General features: G+C 43.6%; 1 protein-coding gene across 1 annotated transcript; it reads left to right on the forward strand.

Annotated features, from left to right (window-relative positions):
• The first annotated feature begins 8,812 nt into the window (after positions 1-8,812).
• On the forward strand, positions 8,813-21,142 carry RBM34 (RNA binding motif protein 34). Its single transcript, XM_072123921.1, has 12 exons — positions 8,813-8,889; positions 10,113-10,232; positions 10,357-10,525; positions 10,843-10,982; positions 11,419-11,620; positions 11,748-11,807; positions 12,398-12,441; positions 13,302-13,385; positions 13,626-13,689; positions 13,782-13,824; positions 14,025-14,143; positions 20,750-21,142. Exons 2-12 carry the CDS (start codon positions 10,165-10,167, stop codon positions 21,050-21,052), a joined length of 1,296 nt encoding a protein of 431 aa, XP_071980022.1. The 5' UTR covers positions 8,813-8,889; positions 10,113-10,164; the 3' UTR covers positions 21,053-21,142.
• The last annotated feature ends 2,088 nt before the right edge of the window (positions 21,143-23,230 follow it).

The raw sequence follows: 23,230 nt of genomic DNA on the forward strand, positions 1-23,230 counted from the left end.
CTACTAAGGAGGAACAGACATTTAAAGGACACCTGTCATCAGGTCTCTGCCACTAGTCCTGTCACCTCTACCTGTTGGAGCAGCTCACAAGGATCCCATCCCAGCCTTTATCTAGTTATTTCATACATTAATCATTGTAAAATCATCTATTCTTTATTATGTAAATGAGGCTGGTCACATGGTCAGAGGCAGTGATGTCACCCCTGTTACCCCTCCCCTCTCCTCCCCCTGCTCATGTCTGTGTGTAATGTATAGTAAAGCATTGCTAGTGTGTGTGCTGCATCTGCTGACATGCTGCATCCTCCTAATACACATGTGAGAGACACAGACATCAGCTACACATGAATCTGACATGTTCTGCTGTAACATGGCTGCCTGGAGCTGCTGTATCTCTCCTAAACACACACACAGGCTGCAGGGGGTGTGGCCACCAGCACCAGGAAGCACATCATTATACAGCCTCACATCATTATACAGGCTGTCAGTCAAGCACTGGGGGTGTGGCTGTGCCTCCCACTCATGAATAGAGTGGACAGCTTGAATATGCTAATGCTTCATTGGACATTTCACAGGTCATTTGCATACAGCTTTAGGACCTCATTGCTTAGGTTTACAGGCATGTAGAGGGACAATAAAGGGATAGAGGCAATGCTCTCTAATGGCAGTTTATGAAAATATATTTAGTTTAGGGGGGTTATTTTGCATGACGGGTTCTCTTTAAGGGAGCAGCCCAAGTTGCAGAAGCTCAAAAGTACAGGACACTTTAATTATCAGGACTTGACTCATTCTGCCCCCTTCGAATTACTGTACTCTGCTGCCCTGAGGACAGAAGCTTAATTCACCTCATAGTAGATGTGGCACTGGCGTCCTCAAACAACATGTCATTATGCTGCTGGGGTTCAGGACCCTCAACCGGGGGGTCCCATTAAAAATGACTCATTTTATCCTGTTGGAGTCATGTCTCTTGTCTCCCAGCTCCTGGTGCACATGCAGCACACATCTGAAGCCAAGGATCATACACTTCACTGTAATTCACTGCATTACATTCATATATAACAATAATCTTAATATCAATATATTACAATAATATCAGAATAATTTAAATCTGAGTCCTTGGTATACCATTTATACTGTAGGTACTGGGAAATATGTTTCTATAGGGTGAAACATCATAGATATTTATTATCGCTTCAAAATGATGTTAAGAATTAGAAGCCACCAACATTTCCATAAATATTTTGGTGACACAATTGGTTTGTATCAGGTCAGGCCATCAGCTGATGATGTCATAACCCTCCGATCGCCATAGACCTGTATTTACACAGCACAGGCATACAATGGATGCTTATTCCCCCTGATTAAAGGATTGTATTTACACCAAACCTCTTGCTTAGACTTGCACCTTATCATCCAGATCAGCCTTTCAGCAATCTCCAACTATCTGTCTGGAATGACATAAGCTATTGATAAATGTAACTTCGACATAAAAAAATGTATTATGGTTTAGAAATGTCAACATGAGAGAATACAGTGCTTGTTGTGTACTGACTAGTGAACAGGTGAGTCAATGTTTTCACTGTCTGTCTTAACTCCTTAATGACGCAGCCTGTTTTTAAGTTAATGCTCAGACTTTTTCTTAAAATTTGACCAGTTTCTTTTCCTGTGGTAATAACTTTTCAACACTTTAAGATATCCTTGTGATTTTGAGATTGTTTTCTCGTGAGATATTGTAGTTTATGTTAGTATTATCATTTCGGTGATCAGTTTCTTTTTTGGGGGGTAAAAATTCAATAATATAGGAAAAATTTGAAAAAAAATGACAATTTTCAAATTTCAAATGTTATACTTTTTAGACAAAAAGTCATAACACAAATTTTTTTTTGTAGAAACCTTTTGCCATTGGTCTTTTTCTTATTTCCATAATTTGTTTTACATTTCCATTTTTTTTACGGATCTAAGAAGGTTTCAAGTTTTAGTTGCAACTTCTCAGATTTTCAAGAGATTTGAAAAATGCTAAATTTTTAGTGACCAATTCAGTTTGGAAGTGCCCTATAAAGGCTTATGTGCTATATACCCCCACAAGTAACACCATTTTATGAACCTAACATCTCAAACTATTCAAATCAGCATTTGAGAAGTCTGTTAACCCTTTAAATGTTTCTCTGGAAGCAAACAAAAATGGATTGAAAATTTTGAAATTTAAATTTTTGAATAAGATTATTTTCATTTAGCCCTAAAATGGACAAATTCAGAAGGAATTTGAGGTAAATATACATCCCATGTCAGCTGCTGTTTCACTGCACAGTGATGTCCAGAACAGAGTTTGTACCATTGGGTTTTTGGAAGGCCAATTTGACTGCAAATGTTTTGTGGTGCCACAGTGTACTTGAAGAGCCCCTGAAGTAACAGTATAATAGAAAACTCCTAAAGATGTCCCATTTAGACCCCTCAAAGAATTTATCTGGGGTTGGGGTGAGCATTTTAACCCCCAACATGCTGGCCAAAATCTAATGCAAAGTAAATTGTGCAGAGTGAGAGATGCATTTTTATCTCAAAAATGTCATGTTAGTGCCTAATATATTGTGCCCAACCCATGCCACTTTAGACAAACACCCCAAAAATCATTCTGCAGGTTGTCCCGAGTATGGTAATACCACATATGTGGCAATAATTGACAGGCTGGGCACAAAGCAGGGCTGAAAAGGGAAGGAGCGAAATTTTGCTTTTGCAGCTCCGTTTTTACACGTTTGGATTTAGAGTGCCATGTCATGTTCGCAGGGCACGTGAGTTACCAGTGCAATAGAAACCCCCGAGAAATTATACCATTTTGGAAACTACACCCCTCAAAGACTTATCTGGGGTTGGAGATGAGCATTTTAACCCCCAACATGCTGGCCAAAATCTAATGCAAAGTAAATGGTGCAGAGTAAAAAATGTGTTTTTATCTCAAAAATGTAATATTACTGCCTAATATATTGTATCCCACCCATGCCACTTTAGACAAACACCCCAAAAATCATTCTGCGGGTCGTCCCGAGTACGGCAATACCACACATGTGCCAAAAATTGACAGACTGGGCACACAGCAGGGATGAGAAGGGAAGAAGCAAAATTTTGCTTTTGAAGCTCCATTTTCACCTGTCTGGATTTGGAGTGCCATGTCATATTCGCAGGGCCCGTAAGGTACCAGTGCAATAGAAACCCCTGAGAAAGTATACCATTTTAGAAACTACACCCCTCAAAGAATTTATCTGGGGTTGTGTCGAGCATTTTAACCCCCAACATGATGGTCAAAATTTAATGCAAAGTAAATGGTGCATATTAAAAATTGCGTTTTTATCTCAAAAATGTCATTTTAGCACCTAATATACTGTGCCCAACCCATGCCACTTTAGACAAACACCCCAAAAATCATTCTTTGGGTTGTCCCGAGTACGGCAATACCACACTTGTGCCAAAAATTGACAGGCTGGGCACACGGCAGGGCTGAGAAGGGAAGGAGCAAAATTTTGCTTTTGCAGCTCCGCTTTCACACGTTTGGATTTCGAGGGTCATGTCATATTCGCAGGGCCCCTGAGGTACCAGTGCAATAGAAACCCCCAAGAAAGTATACCATTTTAGAAACTACACCCCTCAAAGAATTTATCTTGGGGTGTGGTGAGCATTTTAACCCCCAACATGATGGTCAAAATTTTATGCAAAGTAAATGGTGCATATTAAAAATTGCGTTTTTATCTCAAAAATGTCATTTTAGCACCTAATATACTGTGCCCAACCCATGCCACTTTAGACAAACACCCCAAAAATCATTCTTTGGGTTGTCCCGAGTACGGCAATACCACACTTGTGCCAAAAATTGACAGGCTGGGCACACGGCAGGGCTGAGAAGGGAAGGAGCGAAATTTTGCTTTTGCAGCTCCGCTTTCACACGTTTGGATTTCGAGGGTCATGTCAAGTTGGCAGGGCCCCTGAGGTGCCAGTGCAATAGAAACCCCCAAGAAAGTATACCATTTTAGAAACTACACCCCTCAAAGAATTTATCTTGGGGTGTGGTGAGCATTTTAACCCCCAACATGATGGTCAAAATTTTATGCAAAGTAAATGGTGCATATTAAAAATTGCGTTTTTATCTCAAAAATGTCATTTTAGCACCTAATTTACTGTGTCCAACTCATGTCACTTCAGACAAACACCACAAAAATAATTCTTTGGGTTGTTCCGAGTACGGCAATACCACACATGTGGCAAAAATTTACAGGCTGGGCACACGGCAGGGCTGAGAAGGGAAGGAGCAAAATTTTGCTTTTGGAGCACCCTTGTCACTAGACTGGTGTTGGGGTGTACCAGTACAATAGAAACCCCCAAGAAGTGACCCCATTTTAGGAAAGGGCAGCCTTCAAAGAATTTATCTAGGGTTGTATGAACATTTCAACCCCTGAGATGCTGGGTCAAATGTAATACAAAATTATGGGGGCAGTGTAAAAATTGCATTGTTTTCTCAAATGTGCCAAAGTAGGAAGAAATGTATTCAGCCCAACTCATCCCACTGTGGATAAACACCCCAAAAATCATTCAGTGGGTTACTTCGGGTATGGAAATGCCCCATATGTAGCAATAGTCTACAGGCTGGGGACACAGCAGGCCGGAGAAGGGACAAGCAAAATCTAGCTTTTGGAGCACCCGTTTCACTAGACTGGTGTTGGGGTGCCCCTGAGGTACCAGTACAATAGAAACCCCCGTGTAGTGACCCCATTTTAGGAAAGAGCAACCCTCAAAGAATTTATTTAGGGTTGTATGAGCATTTTAACCCATAAGATGCTGGCTCAAATGTAACACAAATTGAACGGTGTGGAGTAAAATTTGCTTTGCAATTTTTCTAAGTTTGTAATTGTAGTGTCAAAAGTATTTTACCCAATTCATGCAACTGGAGGCAAACACCCCAAAAATCATCATGCAGGTTCTCCCGGGTACATGCCAATAATCTACAAAGATGGAGACAGGGCAGGGCTCGGAAGACAATGGCATTTGGAGTACATTTACATTTTTTTTGGCACCATAAAACATTTGTAGATGCCCTCGGGGATCAGTACAGTAGGAACCCCTGAGAACGACATCCCTCCATGAATTAATCTAGGGGTGTAGTGAGCATTTTAACCCCAAGGATGATGCATAATGGATAGTACAAAATATCTATTATGTCATCTTGTGCCCAGCTCCTGCCACGGGAGATAAACACCCCAAGAATCATGATGCAAATCAAGATCAAGACGCTTTATGAGGAAGAGGTACACAAACAAAATGTCCCCACAGTCGTCCCCACTAGCAGACTCGATATCGGAGGCCATATAATTATATACCTCCAAGTCAGTGTATGACTTCTGGGACATGGTGGGGGTAGTACACAACCTACGCAGAACAACACAGAACAACGCCTGCCCCTCCACAGAACGCCTGCCCCACCACAGAACGCCTACTCCACCACAGAACGCCTGCTCCACCACGCAACGCCTGCCCCTCCACAGAACGCCTGCCCCACCACAGAACGCCTACTCCACCACACAACGCCTGCTCCACCACACAACGCCTGCTCCACCACACAACGCCTGCTCCACCACACAACGCCTGCTCCACCACACAACGCCTGCTCCACCACACAACGCCTGCTCCACCACACAACGCCTGCTCCACCACACAACGCCTGCTCCACCACAGAACGCCTGCTCCACCACAGAACGCCTGCTCCACCACACAACGCCTGCTCCACCACACAACGCCTGCTCCACCACAGAACGCCTGCTCCACCACAGAACGCCTGCTCCACCACAGAACGCCTGCTCCTCCACACAACGCCTGCTCCACCACACAACGCCTGCTCCACCACACAACGCCTGCTCCACCACAGAACGCCTGCTCCACCACAGAACGCCTGCTCCACCACAGAACGCCTGCTCCACCACAGAACGCCTGCTCCACCACACAACGCCTGCTCCACCACACAACGCCTGCTCCACCACACAACGCCTGCTCCACCACGCTACGCCTGCTCCACCACAGAACACCTACTCCTCCACAGAACGCCTGCTCCTCCACGCTACGCCTACTCCACCACAGAACGCCTACTCCACCACAGAACGCCTGCTCCACCACGCTACGCCTGCTCCACCACGCTACGCCTGCCCCTCCACACAACGCCTGCCCCTCCACACGCTTACTCCTGCTATGCTATTACTACTCCCCCACGCTACGCCTGCTCCTCCACGCTACGCCTGCTCCTCCACGCTACGCCTGCTCCTCCACGCTATTACTACTCCACCACAGAACGCCTGCTCCTCCACGCTACACCTGCTCCTCCACCCTACGCCTGCTCCTCCACCCTACGCCTGCTCCTCCACCCTACGCCTGCTCCTCCACCCTACGCCTGCTCCTCCACCCTACGCCTGCTCCTCCACGCTACGCCTGCTCCTCCACGCTACGCCTGCTCCTCCACGCTACGCCTGCTCCTCCACGCTACGCCTGCTCCTCCACGCTACGCCTGCTGCCATGCAAGAAGCGCTCGCATCCGATATATCGGACGCTGAGCGTTGTGTTACTGTGCTCAGCGTCCGATATATCGGATGCAGAGCGTGAAGGGGTTAATTTTTTGTGTGTGTAAGTGTTTTTACTTTATGTCCCCCATGAGGTCATAAAAGACCCCTGGGGGACATTTTCACTTTTTTTTTTTTTTTTTTTTTTACATTTTACTTTTTTTTTTTCTATCCCAAGTTTTCCCCTGTAACTGAGGCATCTATAAGATCCTCAGTTACAGGGGAAATGACTACCTGTCACTGGGGACAGGTGATCAGAGCTGGACTGGGTCTAATTAGACCCAGCAGCTCTGATTAACCCCTTTAGACCCGGCGGTCACGTGACCGCCGAGTCTATAGAGCCGGCTGCAGCGCCGCTCACCTCCTCCCTGCATCGCGCTCATTCAGCGCGATGCAGGGAGGATCGGAGAAGGGAGAAGCGGTAATGAACCGCATCTCCCTTCTCCCTAGGGTCTCCGGGTGCCTCTGACACCCGGAGACCGGGTCCTGCTCCCGCGATTAGCGCGGGAGCAGCAGAAACTGCAGCGACGTCTAAAGACGTCGCTGCAGACTCCGGACCTGCGCCCGCTGACGTCTAAAGTCAGCGGGCGGTCCAAAAGGAGTTAAAGAGGACCTGTCACCTGTAAAAACTACTAAAGTAAGCAGCTCCTAGTGCTACAACAGACGCCGCAGTGTTACACTGCTAGCATTATCGGAAAACTCAGATAACGCTAGCATACACTGCCGCGCTGTAAGCGATCGGGCATCTTCATGAGGGGGCAGTCTGAGTCGCTGTTTCTCCCCCTGCCCTTCATGTGACAGTCACCGCCCCTAATTGCGCCCCCTCATGAATACGCCTAACCGCTTACAGTGCGGTCTGGTGTTTCTAGTGTCTGCTAGCGTGTAAAACATAGATTGAGGAGTAGGCTGCAGGGTTGTGTCATCATGTCTGCCACGTCATCATGCCTGCTAGCATCAGACCTGCAGCTTCAAAGATAGAGAGAACAGGACTTCTGCAGGGGACCAAGGAGATGTGAGTATGTGACGTTTATTAATTATTTACTGCACAATGAGAGTGGGGCCACAATGTAAGGGGGCACAATGAAAGGGAGGGCTACAAAAGAGCAGGAACTGGGAAGGGGCAACAATGATAGGGGGGCTACAATGAAATAGGGAGCAGAGAGGGGTACCAAGTTTTGAGGGGCAACGGGTGTGGAGTAGGGACACAATAAGATGATATTTTTAACATTTTAAAGTCTGGGTAGAAGCACTGACAGGGGTAGTAGAGAAGGGGGCCTATATGAGGGGCGTGCATAATGAAAGGGGGAGGCAGTATAGTGTCCATTAAGCTACCATAGGTATAATACAGTGTGGGAATTCTTGGGGATGTAATAAAGGGTGTGTCAATGGGCATTGCTTATTGTTAACAACAAAATGTCCCTCTTTCTACAACACAATAATTGAGAGGTATGAAAATGGTAAACACTTTCATAATTCTGCTGCAAATATTTGTCCCGATGATACCGTATTCACTCAGAACACGTATTGTTTATTGGGCTCAGAATGGTGTAGTGAATGGGATTTATACAAAGTTCATCCACACACCATGTAAACAATCTATTTGTCCGTGGCAACCAATCAAGGCTCAGCATTCATTCTATAAGCTGCATTGGGAAAATGAAAGCTGTGCTCTGATTGGGTGCCATTAGAGATAAGCAGACTTCATGTCCGCGTTTGGGTTTGTCTGCCTGACCCAGACGTGTTGCCATATTGGCAGCCAAAACAACCAGACCGGCAAATGAACGCTCCTAGCTATTAGCCATGGCTAGTTCGCTCATTTCTAGTTGCCAAGATCAATTAAGGCAGTTTTGCTGTCTGGCACTTTTTATGAATCTCCCCTACACTTTTAATGTTATCAATGGAAATTTATGTAAATTTGGGCAAATGATGAAAAAATAAGGTGCCAATGAAAACCAATCACATCCCAGTTCACGTTTCCGTTTAGTGTGTTTGAAAATGAAAGCAGCTACCTGATTGGCTGTTGGAGTTTTGCTAAAGATAAGTCTGTAATATCAACTGAACACAATACAGTGCAGGAAAGGACGTCAGATTTGTATTTCTTCCTATCATATTAGTGCCGATTTACAAGGACTATATAGAGTGTTTGTATTCCTATGCAGGGTTACGTAAAGTTTGTTGAAAAAAAAAGAACATACAAACGTTCATTGGGAGGTTGTTGATAAAGTTTGTTGAGTAAAAAAAAAAGAAACTTTGCGAGCCCCGGAAGTAGTTTTAGAGCTGGAGCAGCACATGGGCGCAGGCAGTGGTGAGTGTAGTGAGTAACCGCATCCTAGCGCTGGGGTCTGTGCACACTACGGGGAGGCTTCACGATTATTTGGGGGAGGGGGTTTCAGTTCTGATGCAAAGTATATAATAGTAGTAGAACTACAAGTCGCAGCACAGTGGTGGAGGAGCTGGGGATAACAGTCCCTGCTATGTTTTAGATTGAAGTGTATGAGAACAGCACTCCTGGGCAGGACACCTGGCATGCTGGGAGTTGTAGTGTCACTGATCTGACATGGTATATCTGTCAGGTCTATGAGGGTCTTACCCATGAGCCTCTGTGGCCAGAGATCACTATTTTGCAGAGGTCCTGATGCAGTGACCTCTGTCCCATCCAGGGGGTGACAAGTGCCTGAGGATCTCACACCTGGGAATTTCATTAATTATGAAAATTTAGATGCCATGTTCCCCTTTAAATTTAGTGGTGGTTAATCAAGTTTTCTTCCTCGATTTCATACTCTGTGAGGCTGCTGGAAAAACAAAGTGCTGTACTCTACCATCTAATGCTGATTATACACGAAAGCTTGACTGTCAGCAGGATTTATCGTCCCGAACCCAAACACAACATTATAGTTTAGTATAGAGTCAAAAACAGAGCTGTTGCCTGTGTAGTTTGCAGACGGCACCAGATTCATGATTTTCAGCGCACGTTCTGCATGAATCTTTCGCCCACTGCATTGCTCCAACAGAGTGCACTAACTTTTGAGTCACCTTTAACATTGGCCACGTGACACACTTTTGTTGGACACTGCATGATAAATGTGGCGCATTGTCCGACTGTGCCCATTTTGAAGCGGAATTTGGTTTCTTGTCGGGTACAATCCAGCCATCACACAAATGAGTCGCATGCGCCACAAATCTGACACTTCTTAAATATCTGTGCAAGCAGTTTGCACTAGAAAGAACTTCCAAAGTCTGACAGAAAACTGGTGCTTTAGTAAAGGTGGCCCAGTGACATGCCCCAAACTTGGTTACCCCTTTAAAAGCACCCTCCCTTTTTATTTTTTTTTATTAATCCTCTTTCTTTTTAAAGGGTGATTAAAATCTTATCATCGGGGGGTTCTAAAGAGAGAAAATACTCTCTTAAAATGTGCATTGGTGGGGTTGCAGGTATTGGACCCCCTGCCTCTCTGATGATTACCTATTGATCGTGTATGTAACTGGATTTCTGACCTTTCTCTTGCCCTTTTCTTGTATTTTTCTCAGAATACACGACAATCATTATTTGACACTGCAGACACGTCTGATCTAAGAAGAAATGACAAAGGAAAAACTGAAGAAGAAACCTAAGAAGGAGAAGGAGGCAAAAAAAGCTGCCGTGCCCCTGTGAGTATGAGTGTGTCTGTGATAACCATGTGCAGTGGGGGTCACTATAGCAGATGACCCCTCTGTTACTATTTACATTGCCATATACTACATATATAACAATTCATCATCATCTATTTTCTAGAAGTGAACCAAAAAGCGCAGAAGCTGAACCTGCACCTCCGAGTTATGTCGCAGGAGAAGTGTCCGACAGCTTGTTCCCGAAGAAATCCAATCAGGGCACCACATCGCTGTCCTCCCTCTTTAGTACCAAGCCCTGCTCTACTCAGCCGCTCTATGTTCCTGTTGTAGTTGTGAGTGTTGTTCCTATATGGTCGTATATATGACTTCATACAGCGCCACTTCTGTCCACTGGCTGTGTCTGGTATTGCAGCTTAACCCAATTCAAGTCATTGCTGCCACACAACAAAAGGTCAATGCACACATAAGAGTGTGCATTAATAATAATAATTTATTCAGTTACAGCTCTTCCACTGTTGTGAAACTACAAACCCCCCCATGACCAAAAGTCACATTGTTTGTAGCTATACAACAATAGATCACATTATTGCAACACTGAGGCAATAGGGTCTCATATTTACTCTGAGATTACTACGTTCTGGTCTTGCAGACAAAACTTAAGAGAAAACTTCCTGATTCGGATGGGCCGAAACCAAGTAAACAAACATTGGCCATTGGTCAAGGAGGTGAGAAGACGGGCAAGGCTGCTAAGAAGCAACTGTCCTTATCTGAGAAGAGAGTGGAGGACAGGTAAGAGCAGGCAGAAGACGCCACAGATTGTGTATTATATGTCTATGTACAGTGATAAGATTGAACTAACAGTTCGGTGAGGATATAGAATTTTTGTGCAATCCACAAAGTGGTCTGATCCCATAGGTGACACATTGAAAACACAGCTATGCCAGGATAGTACTCACAGGTTATAAGAACTGTGGATGCAGGTATAAGCTGGGCACATAAGGGGACTGAACACTGAGTCTATTGGAGAGCAATCTGAGCATCAGAATTGGAACGCTGTGCATCATATATGACTATGGTGCTCTGAGTTCCGTCCCCAGGGTTCGGTCCATGAAACTGGACCCTGCACAGTCTGTTATCCACGGACCGAACCCAGCAAGTGTAAAGCTGCCTTACCCATTGAAACACCTCTTTAATGAATGGCTCTGCAATTTTTGCACCATTATAGAGAGCAAGCCTTGGCAAATGCAGATGAGGAGGAAAAAGGGAAGACGACCAAAGGGAAAAACCTGAGACACATAAAGAGCTTTGACGATGATGACTACGAGTTAACGCAGCAGATAAAAAAGAGCAGGATCATGGCTGAAGAGCGGGTGAAGAGCAAGAGAACCGTCTTTGTTGGTAATTTGCCAGCAGCTTGTACTAAACAGGTACGTCCTACGCTCCTCATCAGTGTCGGAGGGGTCATGTCTGCTTCTTTCTTTGGTTGAAGTTACTGTAATATATATTTTTTGTTTTGCTATTGAATGTAATTTACATAATGCTTTTGTTTCTTAGATGTTGAAGTCTTGCTTTAAAGAGTTTGGTGCCATTGAGTCTATGAGGTTCCGGTCTGTGGTATGTTTTATATGTTATATATAGATTTTTAAGCAGAATTGAGAGAATTTCCACATAAAAGAAAGATTCAATACTTGCGTTTAAGCCCTTTCCACCACATGATGTATTATTATGTCACAGATTAATGAGAGGGCAGAGGAGATGTGCCAGATTCTGTGTAAGACAACAGACTGGTATGTAAATGGCATGGAAGCAGTAGTATATATACAATATACATATGGGCCAAAAAGACAAAAGAAAATTGCACATACAGTAGAGCATGAAACTGTTCTGAATTGGGAGAGGGGGCAACAAAAACCCTTGTACAACAACCCTTTTAATTGTGAATATGTGAGGGTGATGTGGGGTTTGCAATGCGTTTTATATGTTTCCATGTATTTGGCTGGTTTGATAGTATTTTCTCCATTGTTGGAAGAGTAAGCAGCTGGGAATTTGTTAACACAGCTGCTTACACTTCCAGCAATGAAGAAAAATGCTTTCAAACCAGCCACATTGGAAACATGTAAAATACATTGCAAATGCCACGTGTGACCGCTCCCTAAAAGGTGAATATAAATTACACTAAATGTTTATTTTTTTCCTATAACCAGGCTCGAGCAGACCTCACCATATCAAGAAAAGTTGCCACTATACAGTAAGTTGTAATGTTTTTTTTTTTTTTTAAATGATCCTATATTTTACAATTATTACATACAAAGTATCCTGTTGTGTTCCACCTAATATATGTACAGGGGGCTTCTTGCTGTTCATCTGCTCTACTATATTTGGTTTGTTTGTGTATTGCATACACTGGATTTGAGTTTTTTGTGGTTGACCTGCTGTGATTTGGACCAGGGGATTGTGGGACCCCAACCTAATAGGTGACTCAAACCACTGTGGTTGGTTACGAACCAGAGTAGAGGAGGGGACTATGATGCACTGTGGTTGTTCACTATCGTTAAGGCTGTTGTTCACATCACATTTTTAGTATACACTCAATGTAGCTCCCGATGTATGAGCTGAGCTTACCCATTGACATATACTGGCAGACTGAGGTATAGTTGCTGCTTCCAGGCATAATACACGTGGCGGAGGCAACATAAGCTTATGGGGAGAAGATGCCACGTTCCCTAGCCTCTGCTGAGCGGATACTTCGGAGTAGGAGGTCGGTGAGGTCCATATAAGTACAGTGACATCACTGGGGAAACACCCAAACATCGTGTTTACATCTCCTCCCACATTCAGTGGTCCCTGGGAGAGATATATATATATGATTGTAAGGACATGTTGGAATCTCCCCAACATGTCGTTACAACATATATCAAAAACATGAACCCAGCCTAACCTTTATAATTATATAGAGCCATCCAAAGCCGTAGAGCTTTGCAGATTATGGGAAACATATACAAATAAAATAAGACATTACAGTGTAATTACATAAGGAAAACAGTAGGATTGAGGGCCCTGCTCGCGTGAGCTTACAATCTATGAATTATAATGTAATTTCTCTCCTAGTCGGGATGTGCATGCAAAACGGAAAAGCATAAATGCCTACGTGGTGTTTGAGGAAGAAGACAGCGCTGCTAAGGCCTGTGTAAGGTAATGAATATACGTTATAACTTCACATACACAAGCATTGTACCTCTACCAAACTAACCCTGTGGACGTGAGGGGCTTCAGTCATGTCACAGCCTTTCCTTAGAGCGTGACATAATGATTGAAATTTGGCCCAAAACAAGGCCGAATAAGGAATGAATCTCGTATAAACACAACTGAGTTCTTGTATTGTATAGAAATCCAGGATGTTCTGCAGCAGCTGATGTGTTTTTCTTCATTTAGAAATGGCACTGAGATCAGCAGTGGATTTCACATCAGAGTTGACCTGGCTTCTAAAAACTCAACAGTAAGTGGCCACAGGAGTCTTTGCTGGGTTTTTTCGCTGAGAAAGTTTTTTTGCCTTTTATGTACTTATATATATTTTTTCTTTTTTAACAGCACTGCAACAGGAAAACGGTGTTTGTAGGAAACCTCCCATATGGTAAGCTGCACGATAAAACCAAAAGTGTTAGGGAATAGGTCATCAATGTCTGATCCGTTTGGGTCCAGAACCTGTGGAATTATTTCTTTAAATAGTGGTTTATTGAGGGTATATTGTCTGTATGGACTATATGAACGCTATTCTTCCTTTTTTTTTTTTTTTTCTTACAAAATAACTATTTTATTTCACATTTTCCTTAGATATTGAAGATGAGGCCCTAAGAGAACACTTTTCTCAGTGCGGGACCGTGGAAGGCGTCCGCATCATCAGGGACAAGCGCACGGGGATTGGAAAAGGTTTTGGCTATGTGTTGTTTCAGGTAATCCTATAGGACATCCACTGTGTACGGTGATGTCACCACAAGACTAGCTATGGTTTTGCATTGTGCCCCTCGCAGTAGCGTTCAGACCGGAGGTTGTGATGCCTTACAAGTTGGGGTGGGGGGTTAACTTTTAACTTCTTGCTGCCAAGAATTTGTTTTTTTTCCATTTTCCATTTCTGTTTTTCGCTACCCCCCTTCAAAAATCCATAACTTTATTTTTCCACCACGTTCCCATGACGGCCCCCACCTGGAGGTTGCTCCTTATATCCTGTAGGGACAGGAAGTCACAAAAGTTTAAAAGGCTCCTCCCTAGCACCCCACACCAGTGTCTTCCTGTCCCTAGGGGATACAAGTCGCAAGAGTTTCCTATCTGAGGAACACAAATGGTAAGGTTCTTAGGAACCAGTCCGCTCCCACACTTTCCTAAGTGCTGGGAAAAGACCTAAAGACACCCCCGTCCCCTGTACTCTCCCCTGCTAGAACCTATCCAACGGTCCCGCGCGGCTAATGCTGGGTTCAGCAAGGGGAAAGAAGAATAGAGTACAGGGGCAGAAAAGTTACCTGCCGGGCCGGCGGCCAAAAGTTGGTTCTCTGCTCCGGGGAAGAGGAAAATTGGAAGCGGCATACCTCGAGGAAAATCTGTCGCACGCTCCGGCATCGAGTCATTGTGGCGCAAAATTCTGGCGCATCACGAGGAACTTCCGGTCCGGACATCCAATCAGGTAACACTTCCGGGTCTCTCCGGAGGGGGTGGGGGAGGAGCCCAGACATAAAACCGCCAAGCCTCAGGCATATGGCGTTGGTCTCAGACAAACACTAAGTTGGCTCCAGCATCTCCATCTCCCACATGGCAGATGAAGCGATTAACGTGTTCCAGGTCCTGGTACCTGTAAGTACAAGCCCTGGGCTACCTCTCTGTCACATTTCAGCTTTTCTATGTATTAATGGCTGTTATTATGTGTACCTTCTCAGGGCAAGGATCAGAAAGAGCCCAGAGAAAAGGAGCCAAGAGAGAGGGAAAAACCAGTTAAAAAGCCTTCCAAACGTTGTGGGCTGTGTAATGCAAAAATGGCAGAGGATTATAAAAAGAGTTTATGTCCAGACTGCTTAAATAAAATCCTCAAAGAGGAAAGATCTTCTTTAATAGATGAATTAAGATCAGTGATTAAAGAGGAAGTATCCTCATCTATTGCGGCCCACTTACCTGAACCCCCTAAGAAAAAAACTAAATATATCCAAACATCCTCTTCTGAAGAGGATTCGGATTTTCCCTCAGGATCCCTTAGTGAGAAAGTGGAGGATGACTTTGAAGAGACTCAACCTAGAGATCTAAATCAGGCAAAATATCTATTTTCCTCAGAGGAACTGGATAATCTATTGAAAGCATTAAAAAATACTCTAGATATCGAGGACGTGGTTGAACCATCCTCGGTTCAGTCTGAACTCTTCGGAGGACTAAAATATAAAAAGAAACGGGTCTTTCCAGTGGTAGACACATTAAAAGATCTAGTTCTAGAGGAGTGGAAAGCCCCAGAGAAAAGAATATCAGTTTCTAAAGAATTTCGCAATAGACTACTGTTTGAAGATAATGCTTTATGGGACTCTATACCTAAAATAGATGTTCAGGTCACCAAAGTGGTTAAAAAAACTGACCTTCCCTTTGAGGATATTGCACAGCTTAAAGACCCTTTAGATAGGAAGGCTGATGCCCTTTTGAAAAAAGCGTGGGAAGCATCCTCCCTAAACATAAAAACAAACATTGCGTCCACTTCTGTAGCTAGAACCCTCTTTTTGTGGCTCTCAGAATTAGAAAACCACCTTATAAATAAAACCCCTAGAGAATCCATCATAGAGTCCATGCCCCTCTTAAAATCCGCTACCGCATTCCTTGCCGATGCATCTGCTGAAGCCTTAAGATTCTCGGCTAAAGAAGCGGCCCTGACTAACTCAGTCCGTAGGTCATTATGGGTAAAACAGTGGGGCTGTTTTACTGGATTCTATCCTGGAAAAAGCTGCGGACAGAAAAAAGGGGTTTCCAGTTAACAAACCTTCCCCTAAAAGACCCTCTTTTTCCTTTCGCCCCTCTAGGGAAAATAAAACCCAATATAGAGGAAAGGGAAAGACTGGCAGGTGGAGCTACGCAAAAGGCGGAGCAGGTCGCGGGTACCTCTTTAACCCTGACCAAAAACAAAAAAGACAATGACTTACAGGTGGGGGGGAGGCTTTCTTATTTTGTAACAAAATGGGAGGAAATTTCTCCGAGTCCTTGGATTCGGCAGATTATAAAATCAGGTTACAGGATAGAATTTCTCCATTCCCCCCCTCAAAACTTCCAGATTTCTCCCAAATTTACCAAGACTCAAAATCTTCAGTTATGGGCCAACATTCAGCAGCTGTGTCACATGAATGTGATTGTCCTAGTACAGAAGTCAGAAGAAGGGAAAGGATTCTACTCCCCTCTATTTTTAGTAAAAAAACCGAACGGCATGTACCGTTTAATTATAAATCTAAAAAAATTGAACAAATTTATAGTAACCAAACATTTCAAGATGGAGTCAATAAGATCTACAGTACCTCTCATAGGTCAAAATTATTTTCTATGTACAGTGGATCTCAAAGACGCGTACTATCACGTCCCAATTTTCCAAAACCATCAGAAATATCTGAGGTTTGCGGTTCAATCCCCTCAGGGGAAAATCCTTAATTTCCAGTTCAGGGCACTACCGTTTGGAATTTCATCAGCTCCACGCATATTCACCAAGATAATGGTAGAAGTGGTAGCCTACCTGAGAAGGAAAAATATTGTAATAGTACCCTACTTAGACGACCTGCTCTTAGTGGCCAGAACAGAAGTAGAATTAAAAAGTCACCTACAGACATCTCTACTTCTCCTTCAGGATTTAGGCTGGGTAATAAACCAGGAGAAATCCAATTTCTCTCCAGAAAAAACAAAGATATTTCTAGGGGTAGTACTGGACTCAATGAAACAGAGTTCCTTCTTGCCACAAGAGAAGTGCAAAAAATTAAAACAATCTGTAAGTCTCTTTCAGGAGAAAATCTTTTGCAGCATCCGAGCAGCTCTAAGTCTACTGGGACTCCTGACCTCCTGTATCCAGTGCGTGGCCTGGGCACAAAGTCATACGAGAATCATGCAGGCCTGGACAATCCGGATCTGGGACAAAAATCCACTACATCTAGATCACAAGGTAAAAATCCCTTATCTAGTAAAACACTCGTTAAATTGGTGGAAAAATCCCCAAAATTCAAGAAAGGGGGTCTGGTGGAATCCCTCCCCGGTTCTCACAATACAGACAGACGCAAGGTTGGGGGGCAGTTCTCCCAGACCTACATCTTCAAGGACAGTGGGACAATCAATCCCGATCCATGTCCTCAAACTTCAGAGAGCTGAAAGCGGTCTTAGAAACGCTAAAAGCTGCACACAAATCTATAGAAGGTCAACATATCAAAATCTTCTCCGACAATACGACTACGGTCGCTTACCTACGCAGACAAGGGGGAACGAAATCAAAGAGCCTGACGAATCTATGTTGCCAAATTTTCAAATGGGCAGAATCTCACCTCCTCTCCCTCTCAGCAATCCACTTAAAAGGGATAGAGAATACAGAAGCAGATTTTTTGAGCAGAGTCACACTGGACTCAAACGAATGGTCTCTACATCCAGAAACCTTTTTGGAGATTTGCCACCTGTGGGGAACTCCAACTCTGGATCTGTTTGCCACCTTCCAAAACAAAAAGACGACCCTATTTTTCTCTCTGGATCCCAGGGGCTCTCCATCAGGCCTAGATGCTCTCAGCCAGTCATGGGGAACAGGTCTAGTCTATGCCTTTCCCCCTATATCTTTGATTCCAAAAGTGCTGCAGAAACTGAGATCCGAAAAGATTTTTCTAATACTCATTGCTCCATTTTGGCCGAAAAGAAGCTGGTTGCCGGCTGTTCAAAGACTGTCAATAGACAATCCATATCATCTTCCCTACCGTCAGGACCTTCTCACACAGGGGCCATTATATCATCAAAACCTAAAACAATTAAATCTGACAGCCTGGATCCTGAGAGGTCGCTCTTAACAACCAGAGGACTCTCTAGTGAAGTTATCAGCACCATAAAAGCAAGCAGGAAACCAGTAACAAATGCCATCTATCAAAAGATCTGGAAGAAATTCTGCTCCTGGTGCGGAGACCGTCCTCCCTCTCTGGGAACCCCAAACCTAGCTCAAGTGTTAGACTTCCTACAGTCAGGGTTTTCCTTGGGTCTTAGGCCAAGCACACTTAAGGTCCAGATTTCTGCACTTAGTGTTTTTCTTGATTTTCCCCTGGCCAACCATCAGTGGGTCAAAAGATTTATCAAGGGGTGTTCCCGTATTAGACCTTACATTAAAAACCAAACTCCCCCTTGGGATCTTTCCTTGGTGTTAGACCATCTTACAGGGCCTTCCTTTGAACCTCTAGAGGCAAAAAACATAAAAAGCCTTACACTAAAAACAGCCTTTCTTATAGCCATCACTACAGCTCGTAGATTAGGAGAAATTCAGGCCCTTTCATGTAAAGATCCCTTCTTAAGAGTCCTAGAGGATAGAATAGTCCTTAAACTAGATCCCTTATTTCTCCCAAAAGTGGTATCTAACTTCCATCGCAAACAAGAAATTATTCTTCCCTCTTTCTATCCTAACCCTAAAACAGACGGTGAAAAGAAATGGCAGACCTTAGATGTTAGGAGGACTGTGCTTCTGTATCTAGAAGCTACACAAAGTTGGAGGAAAGATTCTAACCTATTAATAAATTTTGGGGGTAAAAACAAAGGCTGTAAAGCCTCTAAAGCAACACTAGCCAGGTGGATTAAATCTACCATCATACTTTGTTATAAATCAGCCAACACTTCCCTACCAGAATGTATTAAAGCTCATTCTACTAGAGCCATAGCAACTTCATGGGCAGAAAAAAGAGGCGCATCCTTAGACCAGATCTGCCGCGCAGCCACGTGGTCAAGCTCCTCTACATTCGCAAAGCACTACCGCCTGGACATTGCCTCTCAGAGCGATCTGTTGTTTGGCAGAAAGATTCTCCAGGCAGTGGTCCCTCCCAAATAATGGGTAATCTGGTAAGTCTCCAGGTGGGGGCCGTCATGGGAACGTGGTGGAAAAGATGGAATTAGTCTTACCGGTAATTCGGTTTCCACTAGTGACCATGACGGCCCCCCATTATTTCCCTCCCTTCCTTCCTTCTTGGTAACGGGTCCAAAGGTGTATGCACTTACATCCTTCCAGGTGGTACTTTGGTAGACACTGGTGTGGGGTGCTAGGGAGGAGCCTTTTAAACTTTTGTGACTTCCTGTCCCTACAGGATATAAGGAGCAACCTCCAGGTGGGGGCCGTCATGGTCACTAGTGGAAACCGAATTACCGGTAAGACTAATTCCATCTTTTCCCCTGTATAATATTTAAAATGATGATGTCTTTCGAAGAGCTTTACATCAGAGCTGAACAGAACTGACAAAATTGACCTGTAAATTCAGGCATTACCCTAGGTCACAAAGGGGTTAAAAAGATCCTTTATATAAAGATTTTACAGAGGTACAGTGCTGTATGAGAATCTTATTTTCGGTGTAGCAAATAGTACCTCCTAGTGGCCGTGTTTTATATTCCACGCCTTGTATTGGGAAGCTGGATTCGAAATGCAGAGAAACTGACAAGAAAAAGCTTCTGCCCTATGTTCTTGTGGGCTTAGTTTTTATGGCTTTCACTGTGCGCTCCAAATGACACTTCCTTTTTATTCCTTGGTTTGGTATAATCGAATGGATACTAAATTTATGTAGGTTTTATAAGGTTTTAATAGATTTTAAAATATTAAAACTTTTGTACGGAAATAAATACTTCATTTTGCCCTATTCTGACACCAATAACGTTTTCATACTCCCAGGTACAGATCAGTGTAAGGAGTAATTTTTATTTTTTTCGTTATGTGATGAAATTGTATACAGATACGTCACATGTTGTTAAGGTGTGAGAGGGTTTCCAGTGGTAATTTACTATTCAAAAGTGTTAACATTTTATTCTTTACCCCACAATCTACCAAAAAAATTCATCATGATAAAGTAGGGACACTTACTCATAGATCCACATAGACTGTGGTAATATTATAATATTTGTTATCCATGGCCTCCTTCTAAAATCAACAGTATCTAAAATTATGCAAATGCATCTTAAAGGTTGTGGGCGTGTTACCAGAGCCCCTCTGTGCTGCAGATTGAATGGCTAATACATATGGAAGGAGCATTTCCCCCTCCCATTGTGTGATCGCTGCTGCTGAGACTACAGGAAGGGCAGGGGGAGACTGAGACGTGCTGCTACAGTGTAACAGCTTGTGAAGCCAGAGCAGAGACGGCTTTTGTAACACGCCCACAGCCCTTCAGACTCATTAGCATAATTTTAATGTTTATTATAGAAGGAAGGAGGTCATGGATAAGAAATATAAGATGATTACCACAGTCACAGTGCCTGGTTCTATGAGTAATGTCCCTGGTTTATTATGCTTGATATTGATAGTAGATTTCCTTTACCTAATTCTCATTGCCCTCAATGCTTTGCAGGGGACTGACTCCGTGCACCTCGCATTTAAACTGGAGAATTCGCAGCTCATGGGGAGAAAACTGCGGATAAAACGATGCACCAACAGCGACTCTAAAGGACCACAGCACAATGGCGGCTTCAGACAGAAGCTGGAGACCCTAAAGAGACGACCAGACAAGAGGAACAACACATTTATGGGTGAAATGGCAGACAGCGCTGGGGGCAAACGCCGGAGGCCCAAAAATAAGATCCGAAAAACTGCAACAAAACCAAACAAGAAGCCAAATAAAAAGGCAAAAGGGAAACAAAGACACAAGAAATGACCTGGATGGAGACCAGTTTTATACTCAGAGACTTCAGTGGCTTCTTGTGAATCTTAATAAAACAGAAGGGTTTTGTGTGACCTCGCTGTTGTTGTTGGTCACCTGTGGTTTGTTACTGAATCCGTCTCTGCCCACGTCACTTTTCGTTCATTCTTTGATATATAGTTGGCAAATAAGTTTTCTAGGATGAAAAATAATCCTCTAAACCTTAAATAAGGGTGCCAGGGCCGGCTCCAGGTTTTAGCAGGCCCCTGAGCGACAAAGCCTTAGAGGGCCCCTATGTGGGCCTCCCTGCAGTAGCCACACCTGTTGGTGGCGCTGTTTCAAAGCTATTTCTTCTCATCAGTGCAGTGTAGGGAACTGGTTGGCCTAGGGCAGTGATGGCGAACCTATGGCACTGGTGCCAGAAGTGGCACTCAGAGCCATTTCTGTGGACACTCAGGCCATCACCCCATGACAGAGTCACCAAACAGGACCAAATCCACCAAATATTCCTGCAGTCCCAGGCAACATAAGACATGCTGCTCTCAGCGCTATTTTGAAGTGACACTTCATTGGCTGTTTTGGAACTGCAGGGAAAGTGAGAAGGTTTTGACAGAACTGCAATATCTTTTGGAGGTCCTCATTCTGGACCCACCATTCTTCCTCTACAGAGAGACCCTGGAGAGAAGCTAAAGTAGCGAGAGTCTGAATTTTCCCTCCTTCTTTCAACTGTGGTGGCCTCAGGGACTGATACAATTAAAAGATGTGGAAGAACAGGTAGCAATAAGTTACTGCTTAAAATGCCACGTTGGCACTTCACGGTAAATAAGTGGATTTTGGTTGTAGTTTGGGTGCTCTGTCTCCAAAAGGTTCGCCATCACTGGGCTAGGGAGAGGCCATAGATGTGGAAGGGAATATATCTCATTAAGGAGTCTTCCTTTGCAGGAGTCTTCTTTCATAAATTAGAGCTATCTTTCTTTTTCCATCCTGGAAAACTTATTTGCATATTCCTTTCCCAGAACTCTCAGCAGAGCATGGACGGCCATACTCTGCAGGGGTTCTCTAGGATTTATGGAATACCCCTTGGACCGGGGATGATAAAAGAAAGTATTTGCCCTTCTCCAATTCCATTGTTGCATCCGTCTTCAGCACCGATGGCTCCATCAGACGTGCAGGGGATCTGCTTCAGCAGACAATAGGACATCACCTGCTATATAAGAGTAAGTGATGTCCCCTGGCCACTAATTGACCAACGTGAGTCCTGGGACCTCTATTACTTCTTTTATTATATTCACACCTGCTCGGCCCCCAGGACGTTTTCCAGAAATTCTGTAAGACCCCTTTAGGGAGACGTATACACCTTTTTGAAGGTATATGTCAGGAGTATTTGCCACCATGTTTTAACCCCTTCAAGACTGCCATGTGGCTCTATAAGTCCTATTTGTGTACTACAGCATGTATATAAATGTCATGACGGTGTCAAACTTTAAATGTTTATATCTCCTGAACCTCGGCACCTAGAAACACACATTTTGATGTTATTTTAAAGGGGAGAATCTGTGTCTAGGGGAAACAGAACCACAAATATCCAATGTTAAAGTTACAGTAACAAATATGATTTTTAAATACAGAACTTGATTCCCGACTGTAACTTTAAGAGTCAATATGTCTGGTTATGTAGAAACACAATCCTGAAATTCCATTAAAGGGGAGATTTGTCTCTTTAATAGGACACTGTTGTGTTTCTAGGTGCCAGGGTTTAGGAGATGTGAGCCACCCAGCTGAATGCAGAAAGCAGACACTTTGCAAAAGTACTTGCACCCTCTGTCTCTGAATATAGAAAATGGTGATGAATTGACACTGTTCATATTTATAACATATTTTGGTAAGTGTTTATGAAGTTTTACCGCTTATTAAAAAAATTTTTATGGGGGAAAATTACAATAAAAATTCTTCACATTTTTATTTGTCTACAAATTAAAAAAAAAAAGTCTTATTAATGAAAAATCTTGCATGTCATGGAAAGAAATGAAGTACATTACAACTGAGTTGATCACTTAGTCGTACATTAGGTAGATCTTTATTAATGTTCAGCTAAATTTGGGTTAACTGGAATGGGTCCATCCAGTTATCCTTCTTTGTCACAGTCTCTAATGCGTAAGAACCAACAAGAAAGGGCAAGTGTGTATAGGCAAA

The sequence above is a fragment of the Engystomops pustulosus genome, chromosome 9 (genome assembly GCF_040894005.1).
Source record: "Engystomops pustulosus chromosome 9, aEngPut4.maternal, whole genome shotgun sequence".
Lineage (NCBI taxonomy): Eukaryota > Metazoa > Chordata > Amphibia > Anura > Leptodactylidae > Engystomops > Engystomops pustulosus.

What these genes read in the sequence shown, in the direction of transcription:
- RBM34 (XM_072123921.1), top strand. Translation starts at nt 10,165, where the DNA reads ATGACAAAGGAAAAACTGAAGAAGAAACCTAAGAAGGAGAAGGAGGCA. An exon ending in GAGAAGAGAGTGGAGGACAG is followed by an intron (nt 10,983 to 11,418) that starts GTAAGAGCAGGC and finishes GCACCATTATAG; the next exon opens with AGAGCAAGCCTTGGCAAATG. An exon ending in TTGGCTATGTGTTGTTTCAG is followed by an intron (nt 14,144 to 20,749) that starts GTAATCCTATAG and finishes AATGCTTTGCAG; the next exon opens with GGGACTGACTCCGTGCACCT.